The 9,615-nt window shown below is 39.9% G+C and overlaps 1 protein-coding gene across 3 annotated transcripts; it reads left to right on the top strand.

Moving 5' to 3' along the window:
- The first annotated feature begins 2,329 nt into the window (after positions 1-2,329).
- Positions 2,330-7,811, top strand: LOC108268396 (serine protease 23). Of its 3 annotated transcripts, none has more exons than XM_017473339.3 (2): positions 2,330-2,415; positions 4,166-7,811. In XM_017473339.3, the coding sequence occupies exon 2, from the start codon at positions 4,184-4,186 to the stop codon at positions 5,342-5,344; it is 1,161 nt and encodes a 386-aa protein (XP_017328828.1). In that variant the 5' UTR covers positions 2,330-2,415; positions 4,166-4,183; the 3' UTR covers positions 5,345-7,811. The 3 variants fall into 3 exon arrangements, with proteins under 3 accessions (XP_017328828.1, XP_017328825.1, XP_017328826.1); XM_017473336.3 differs by having other exon boundaries at positions 2,351-2,617; XM_017473337.3 differs by lacking the exon at positions 2,330-2,415 and adding an exon at positions 2,643-3,043.
- Positions 7,812-9,615: the final 1,804 nt, after the last annotated feature.

Raw genomic sequence — 9,615 nt, 5'->3', positions numbered from 1 at the left:
GCACAAGTAATAGCCTTTTACAGTTATTACTTGTGCCACAGTATGAGATGATTCCAGTAAAAATCTTTGCTGAATTCTATAACAGACTGTGTTAAAGACAATTATGATGTTATACTTACAGTTGTGTTCATAAATTTACATACCCATTGCAGAATCTGCAAAATGTTAATAATTAAAATAAGAGGGATCATAAAAAATGCATCTTGTTTTTTTTATTTAGTACTGGCCTGAATACACTATTTCACATAACAGATGTTTATATGTAGTTCACAAGACACAATAATAACTGAATTTACACAAATGAAACAGTTCAATGGTTTACATACAATTGATTTTTAATAGTATGTGTTGTTACCTGGATGATCAATGACTGTTTTTCTGTTTTGTGATGGTTGTTCATGATCCCTTGTTTGTCCTGAGCAGATAAACTGCCCACTGTTCTTCAGAAAAATCCTCCAGGTCCTGCACATTCTTTGGTTTTCCAGCATTTTCTGCATATTTGACACCTTTCCAACAGCAGCTATATGATGTTGAGATCCATCTTTTCACACAATTGATGGACTCATACACAACTAATGTATTACAAAAGGTGCAAACCATTCACTGACGCTCAAGAAGGCAGCACGATACATTAAGAGCCAGGGGATGTAAACTATTGAACAGGATGATCTTTTTAAAATTGTTGTTATTTTGTTTAAAGCACCTACTTATTTTTTCATTTAGTACTGCCCTTCATATTTACATTTTTCACAGAAGACCAAATAATAACAATTTATGGGTCTCATAACCAGAAACACCCTCAAGGTGAGCTTGTGGTAATAAGGATCAGTGAACAGTGGATAAGTTTAACAAAACAGACTTCATGTGAAAACTGTAATGAATTTCCTGGTTACTCAATTGCACTATTTGACCATGTAGTACACAGTTATAAAAGGGAACTATTTATAAATGCACTATCCGTTGTTACCCAGATGAGGACGGATTCCCTTTTGAGTCTGGTTCCCCTCAAGGTTTCTTCCTCATATCGTCTCAGGGAGTTTTTCTTGCCACCGTCACCTCTGGTTTCTTCATTATGGATAAATTCATACATTTAAAATCTATATCCTGAATTTTAAAAATTTTTACTGTTTTTTTTTTTTAAATAAAAGTTTATATACAGTGCTGTGCAATAGTCTTAGGCACATACGAAGAAATGCTGTAGAGCAAAGATGCCTTCAAACAGGATTAAATGAAATGTTTCTACATTTAAAAAATACTATAAAAATCAGTAAACAGAAATAAATTAAACAAAGTCGATATTTGCTGTGTCAACCATTTGCTTTAAAAATATCTTTTTTTTAGTAGTCTCAGGTAGAATTAGTGCCGTTTTATAAGGAAATAAGCTGTAAGGTTTATTGAGCGTCTTGCAGAACCAGCCATAGTTCTTCTGGAGACTTTTACTGTCGCACTTGCTTCTTATTTTTTGCAGCGAAACCCAACAGCCTTCATTGTGTTTTTTTGTCTGAAAAGTGTCTCTTACGTAATATGTTACTTTATTTACTGACATACAAACATTTTTCTGTAACATTTCATTTTGTGCTAGAAAACTAATGTTTGGGAATGTAAAATGTTTTTTTGTAGGCTACTGACTCGATAATGTAGAAGTCCATCCATCCATCTTCTATACCTCTTATCCTTCAGGGTCGCAGGGAATCTGGAGCCTATCCCAGGGATTATCGTGCACAAGGCAGGGTACACCCTGCATAGGGTGCTAATCCGTAGTGCAGGGCACAATCACACACTCACACACCCATTCATACACTACAGACACTTTGGACTTGCCAATCAGCCTACCATGCATGTCTTTGGACTGGGGAAGGAAACAGGAGTACCCAGAGGAAACCCCCGTAACACAGGGAGAACATGCAAACTCCGCAAACACAGGGCCACGGTGGGAATTGAACCCCCAACCCTGGAGGTGTGAGACGAACCTGCTAACCACTATTTCTGTAAAGCTGCTTCGGGATAATGTCTATTGTTAAACGCGCAATACAAATAAAACTGAATTGAATTGAATGAGGATCGTTTGTTCTGTCCATTAGGCCGCTTTGTTTAGGGTTCACGACCATATTTGTAGCGGTCCTGTGAGTTTCACATCATTCTATTCTGCAACTGGTCACTTTTAGACGACTGTTGTATCACGCTGAGATTTTTTTATCAAACTTTTTTATTTATGTTTTTTGACACCGCCAGAAGTTTGTCGTCAGGCAGCACATGTTTGTTTGTTTTTCAAACATGGGTGCACTTCCTAGGCTATAAAACAGCACCCAGTCTGGACGAAGATGAAATCAGCGCGTTGTACCCAGCGGCGCTAGGACCACGAGGTTAAACTGCAGCGCCAAACTCATCCCTGCTTATTTGGCTGAAGAGACTCCAGTAGGTAACACACACTGTCCTGCTTTTCTCAGGAAGCCAATTCATCTTATGGGACATATTATGGGATGTAAGATAAACAAGCCGAAAAGACGCAATGGGAGGAAACTCCAGATCTCGAATAGCCGGTGCACTTAAAGAAGAAGAAGAAGAAGACGTGATTTGGGGTTGAATAGAAACTTTTCTTTTAAGGAGCCATCTCAAGGTGGAGTTATTTTAATTGATTTGTGTGGTCGTTTTTGACAGTATAATATCACGCACTGATACAATCCTGTGCGCAAAAGTAGAATAACGGCGACTGGTGGTGCGCGCGCGCGAGCGTGCGTGCGTGCGTGCTTGTGCGCGTTTTCCTAATAATCAATCAGCCCTATAATGACCCGGATTAAGCTGCGAGTTTAAATGGCGTCAGATTCCTAACCTGGGAAACTGTTTACACTGCCGAGGTGACAGATTTCTCGTTGCAAGTATCTGCTTGAGCATTTGCACGTACCGCTTTACAGTTTGTACAGCCTCAGTACAAGTGAAGCTAGGTAAACAGTGTGTGTTTTCCTTGAGCTTACACAAAACGAGTTAGGCGTGGGTAATGATGCTTGGACACCCGTTCACAATGTGAGACATAACAAAAGGCGAGGTGAGTTTTGGGTGCTGGGAAACAGGTTGCTCTTTGGGATTTCCACAGGGGTCAAATTTGGCCCCACGACACGTTGTGGAATATGAGAGTCCTCCTGAAAGATGTAATCCTTAAATCTGTGACATCATTCTGTACCTTTTTTTTTTGGGTAGGTGGACAAACAAACCTTAACCCATTTTTTTTTTTTATTAATGCGTCACTGGAGTGTATTAATGTATTGAAATCTTTACTATTTGGATATAAGAAAGCACAACCAGGCTTAGTAGTGGTCAGTCAATAGTGCCAACTTGGAGTAAGAAGAATATCATTACTAGTTGCCTTTCAGTAGTTCAGGTTTGAAAATGTGCTGATCAGATTGAAAGAATGAAGACTAAGATCTACATTTTGTCTGTATTTCCCAGGCAAGGAAAACACTGTTGAAGTCACTAAGTCTCTAACCAGAATCAAGTTAACTGATCGATTTTATTTAACTTGTTAATCCAGAATTTAATACTTTTTTTTTAAAATGATAAACCAAATGTGCCTACCAGAACAGTGTAAAATATTTGGAACTGTTACTACTGTATGTGTAGTCTGTCATCTTGTCTGAACATGATTCACTGCATTTTCCATGTGCCTATTATAAAGTCCGTAAAGACATGACAGGAGGCCTTCTTGTATTTCACTCAGAGTATGGAGCTGAGAAGGGAGTATGAAATAAATAAAAAGGCCAATGAAGTTATCTTGTGTTTCAGAATGTCAAAAATGTACAGTATATTGTGATTATTTGATAATATTTGAACAGTTATTCAGTCTAAATCCATTTCTAAGTTTGAAAGCATACCTCAAGCATACACTAAGAAAAAAAGTTCTTCATGGGTTCTTAGGTTCCCTACTTGGAACTACTTTCTAACAGAGGAACTCTGGGTTTCTACATAGAACATATAAGGGTTCCTCTGAAGGGACAAAGTAAGTACACTTAAGGGTTCTAGATCTAACCTTTCTTTTCTCTCCATAAGAGTGTAGCTGTCAAGAAAGTATTGTAGCGATTTAGCATATTGAAATGAATATTCCGAATAAAAAGGACTTTGTGTTAAACTGCTGCAGTCACATTGTAAATTACATGTCTTTCTCTAATTTCAGGTTCCTCTAATCTCAGCCATGGCCCGTTACTGTAGATTGGATTTAGCACATTTCTGCCTTGCTGGTCAGCTCCTTTTACTTCTCCTCTCCATGTCTTCTCTATCAGTGAGTGCACCCACCTACCAGTTGCAGAATCCCCACATCCCCTCTCTGGTGCCTCACGCCCCTTTGGCCCTCTCTCGCTCCCGTTTCAGTGCAAATGCCCAGCTGGATTTTACCACCCACTGCAATACCAGCTGCTACCACAAGGTAGAAGACATTGACAAAGAACATCTAACTGAGCAGTTGGCCTTTGAAACACTGTATGCTGATGGCTCACGTACGCTAACCACTGTCGAGCTGGAAGATGAAGAGGCCGACAGCAACGTGTCTCCTGCAGTGCCCATCAAGTGGAAGAATAAACTCCTATCTTTCCCTCACAAAAGAACAAGGAGGCAAATCTATGGCGCAGATGGACGCTTCAACATTCGTGGTGACCACTTCCTGTTGGACTACCCCTTCTCCACAGCTGTACGCATTTCGACAGGCTGTACTGGTGTTCTGGTATCCCAACAACATGTGCTGACCGCTGCCCACTGTGTACATGATGGAAAAGATTATGTCAAAGGTGCACGCAAGCTCAGAGTTGGCTTCCTCATTCCACCCTCAGCTAATGGCACCAAAGAAGACTTGAAGAAGCCCTTGGTGCGCTGGGTGAGGGTGCGGCGGACACGTGTGCCTAAAGGGTGGATACAAGGACCCCAGGATGTCAGCATGGATTATGACTATGCCCTTCTGGAGCTGCGTTGGCCACATCGCCGCCCCTTTATGCGCCTTGCCGTAGCCCCTTCTTCTAACGATTTGGCTGGAAAACGCATCCATTTCTCTGGGTTTGACAGTGATCGGCCCGGAGAGCTTGTGTATCGTTTCTGCCCTGTAGAAGATGAGAGTAATGATCTAATCTACCAGCATTGTGATGCGAGACCCGGGGCCAGTGGCTCTGGGGTATATGGCCGTGTGTGGGACAATGTTCTGGAGCGCTGGGAGCGCAAGGTGATTGGCATTTTCTCTGGACACCAATGGTTGGAGATCAATGGCGAGAACCGTGACTATAATGTAGCTGTCCGTTTCACTCCACTGAAATTTGCTCAGATCTGTTACTGGGTGCATGGAAACAGAGCAGACTGCAGTCAGGACTGATTTAGATAAGCATGAGCAGTCAGAAGGAGAGGAAAGAAAAGCTGATCCATGAACGTGCGCTTTTACACTCAGTCCTTTTATAGACAAAAAAGAAATTACAGTCAAATCAAGATATGGTCCTTGGAAAAAGGTTATCAAAGGATTCTAGATTTGATCATCAAAGTTTAAGTTAATCCAAATTGGATCAGATATCATGTTTGTATTAAATTGGACATTTATTTAAACAAGTAAAACACTGTTGCCTCTCCATTTTAATATATTCATCTTGGATTATTTGGTTAGGACATCTGAGAAATGAGACCGGAGGGTGAGGAATTGTTCAGTTGCTTCTAGCCAAGTCAGTACCGCTATAAAATAGAAGTTACAGTTACACTGTGTAGATATCCATAATATCGATCGGTATACCTGGCATGTATTTGTTTTAAAAACTCTTTAACACCAGACGCGGTGTACAACCCAACAACGACGCTTCCAGTATGATCCCATGTTAATCAGTGGCTACATGTACACTCAGCCTAATACTCAGTTAATAATCCGATAGCTTGCTTAATCGGAATAAAAAAACATTCATGTATACACTTCAGTAGGAATAGAGTATACTATTGATCCCAGTCCGAATGAACTTTCGATCAAATTAGGTCATTAATCCTTTGAATAATCTGTTAATAGAAGAATAATAGTCATGTAAACCTTCGTCTGATTTCATTCTCTTATCAAAATGTGTGTTTGGTTCACGGTGGAAATAATTGTAAAGGGCCGCAAATTTAAATTTTAAGGCAGATTCTGGACCAATTAAAGTTAGCGCTCAGCGTTTTTCCCAGTCAAGACATTGGCTATTAATATTGGTAACATTAGAAGATATGTATAGGCAATATAGGTACACTATATGGACAAAAGTTTGTGGACACCTGACCATCACACCCATATGTGCTTTGTGAACAGATGTAGCCACCCTTTGCTGTTATAACAACCTCCATTCTTGTGGGTAGGCTGTCCACTAGATTTTGGTGCGTGGCTGTGGGAATTTGTGCTCACTTAGCCTTAGTAAAGTCAGGCCCTGATGTTGTGTAAGGACGCCTGGGGTACAGTCAGCATTTCATCCCAAAGGTGTTCAGTAGAGTTGAGGTCAGTTTAGGCAGTTCGAGTTCTTCCACCCCAACCTTCGCAAACCATATCTTCATGGACCTGGCTTTGTGCACAGGGGCATTGTCATGCTGCTACATGTTTGGGAAGTGTAGTTCTGGTGAAGGGAAAATGTAATGCAACAGCATACAAAGGCATCCTATACTTATACTGTGCCGCAAACTTTGTGGCAACAGTTTGAGGAAGGCCTACACATGGGTGTGATGGTCAGGTGTCCATAAACGTTTGACCATGTAGTGTATCTTCTTTTAACTATGAATGTCAGGCTAATACCAAATGCTGAGCAACTTTACTGAAGTCACGAACTCTTCTTGCTCAGTAACAACATTTCGATGACATTTTGCTTAATAATTTAAAACATGTTAAAAGATGAGAGTATTTGCATGCACACATAGCCATTCTATTGGGGGGAAAAAAAACAGTACAAAATGCCATTCGTGACTATATGTGTAGGCTAGGCCCACAGTATTAGTAGTAGGCCTACACAGCCTTATTTTAATACGTATTACTGCAGCGAACTATCTGTAAAGTTCTCTGGAATGAAAAAAGAGGAAACAAGCTAGTTTGGCTCGATCAAATGCTTGCATTATCTGTCTATCACAAATCAAGCTGTTTGAATTTTCAGCTACTAGCTGTATTGTCAACATTGTCCGCAGGGGCAGACTTAGCATTATGAAAAGGTAGGCAACCACATTGGGCCCCTAAAAAGGCAAATTATATATATTTAATTATTAATGCTAAATAAAATAGGTTAAAATACTGAAATTCGGGCAATATATTTTGCCTAGGGCCCCAAAAAACCATCCCTGCATGTTGCTTTTACTAAGAAAGTGCATAACTGAATTCGCAAAGCTCAGACTGAAGGGGAAAAAGCCTCAAGGTGTGGCTGAGGCGTCGCTTCGGGTGCATATTCAAGTTTAGGCTGTGATGCTCACAGTTATAACATTGCTTTGTCTTTGTTAGATATGTTAAACTGTTTCTAATGTTGAGGTAACTGGGGCACTTTAATACTGCTTATCATGATGATCGCATAAACTGGTGGTATTAGTGAGCTAAATTTGTGTTTTATAGGCTAATATAGAGGCTAATTTACGTTCCGGGTGTAGAAACAACTGATACATGTTATATGGAACATCTAAACATAACCTCCTCTGTGATCTTCTCTGAGTAAATATTATAGAATACAGACATCAACAGCTTTAGCAAGATATGACTTGCTAGATTGGATTGCAACTACAATAGATGTGGGTACATTGATGAATATATTTTTTCTATTTCTATCAGAATGCTTCTATTTTAATAAACAAAAAGATGTCTATCGTAATTGTTTCTCTCTATTTTGCCTTTCCTTACCACGCAAAGCTTTGCAGTGGCGTACACAGATGTCTGGCTCCCCCTTGTGGCCAAGAGGAGGAATGTTAAGAGTAAAGTGGCTGTAGACTTCTCTGCAAAACGAAATGAGGGGTTTTGTTTGTTTTTTTAAAACAATTTTTGGTTTCTAAGGCAACTATCAATCGCATGCATCATTAGTGTATTACATGGTCAGATTATTTATTAAGTAATAGAAGTGTATTATGTCAATATGGAGTCTACATTTCACAAGCGTGTATGGTCATTATACTGTGTATCAGATACACCAGCAGAATGAAGCTCCTAGAGCAGGGGTATGGAACAAAGTTTATAATCCAGCCCATAAAATGAATTTAGAATCTCCATTCTAAATTAAAAATAATCATGTGGATTATAAACTATTACTTTTTAAAATATGCTTCTGTTATTCCACTAGACAGCAAAACAGAGCAATAATCTTCATTTCATTCACAAGCTGAAAATGTGATGCTGTAACCACGTTCCTTTCCAAAAGAACTCCTTTGGGAATATCATAAGAGGAGGGAGGGCGGATACTTTTAAACACAACTTTCACATTCATTGTAAATCATTTTGTGCAAACTATTGAGCCCATTTTTAAAATGATAGGCTACTTTTGTGTAGATTCATGATTCCCCAAGACCTCTGAAGGTGTGCTGTGGTATCTGGCACTAAGACAGATCTTTTAAGTCCTGTAAGTTGCGAGGTGGGGCCTCCATGTCTCGGGCTTCTTTGTTCAGCACATCACGCAGATGCTCGATGGGATTGAGATCTGGGGAATTTGGAGGCCTTGTCAACACCTTGAACTCTGTCATGTTCCTCAAACCGTTCCTGATCAATTTTTGCAGTGTGACAGGGCGCATTACAGCTGAAAGAGGTCACTGCCATTAGGGAATACAGTTAGCATGAAGGGTTGTACAGTACTTGATTTACAACAATGTTTAGGTAGGTGGTACAGACCAGGCCACCTTCCTTTGCTCCATGGTCCAGCGCTGAGGCTCACGTGCCTATTTGAAGGTGCTTTCGGCAGTGGACAGTAGACTCTGACCGGTCTGTGGCTATGCAGCAAGCTACAATGTGTATTCCAACACCTTTCTATCACAGTCATATTTGCAACTTTTTTTAATTAATTTATTTATTTTACAGCTACAGCTCAGTCCAGACAAGTTAGCCTTCATTCCCTTCTAGCATCAATGAGCCTAATGTGCCCATAAAACTGTTGCTACTTTTAGTAGGCCCAAGGAAGTACAAGACCTCACAAGGCCTGACATTTTGGAGATGTTCTGACCCATCATAAATTTGGCCCTTGCCAAAGTTGCACAGGTCCTTACACGTGCCCATATTTTCTACTTACAACACATCAACACTGAGAAATGACTGTTCACTTGCTGCCCAATCAATCAATCAATCCCACTGTAGGGATAATGTTCATCACACCCAGCAGTGGTTTTAATGTTATGTCTGTCTATATGACTCTACATTATGATTCATGTTCCATGCTTACTTATCTTTTAAGGCCATCATTCTTCCTGGTACTGAAATCCCCCCAAAATTTAAAAAAAATAAAAATAAAATAAAAAAAATAAAAAAGTCAGAAACCCCACACACTTGATTGTTAAACAATGGTATCAGTTGTTATCTACACCATATTCACAGCAGGCATCCAGATGTGTGGTCACTGGTAATTTGCTGACCACACAGGAAACCAGTCAAGTCATGTGAATGAGTGAAACAAAGCCTTTGTGCTTCAGAATACTGCT

Source organism: Ictalurus punctatus, chromosome 8, assembly GCF_001660625.3.
Source record: "Ictalurus punctatus breed USDA103 chromosome 8, Coco_2.0, whole genome shotgun sequence".
NCBI classification, from domain to species: domain Eukaryota; kingdom Metazoa; phylum Chordata; class Actinopteri; order Siluriformes; family Ictaluridae; genus Ictalurus; species Ictalurus punctatus.
This window is presented reverse-complemented; position numbering and strand designations above follow the sequence as displayed.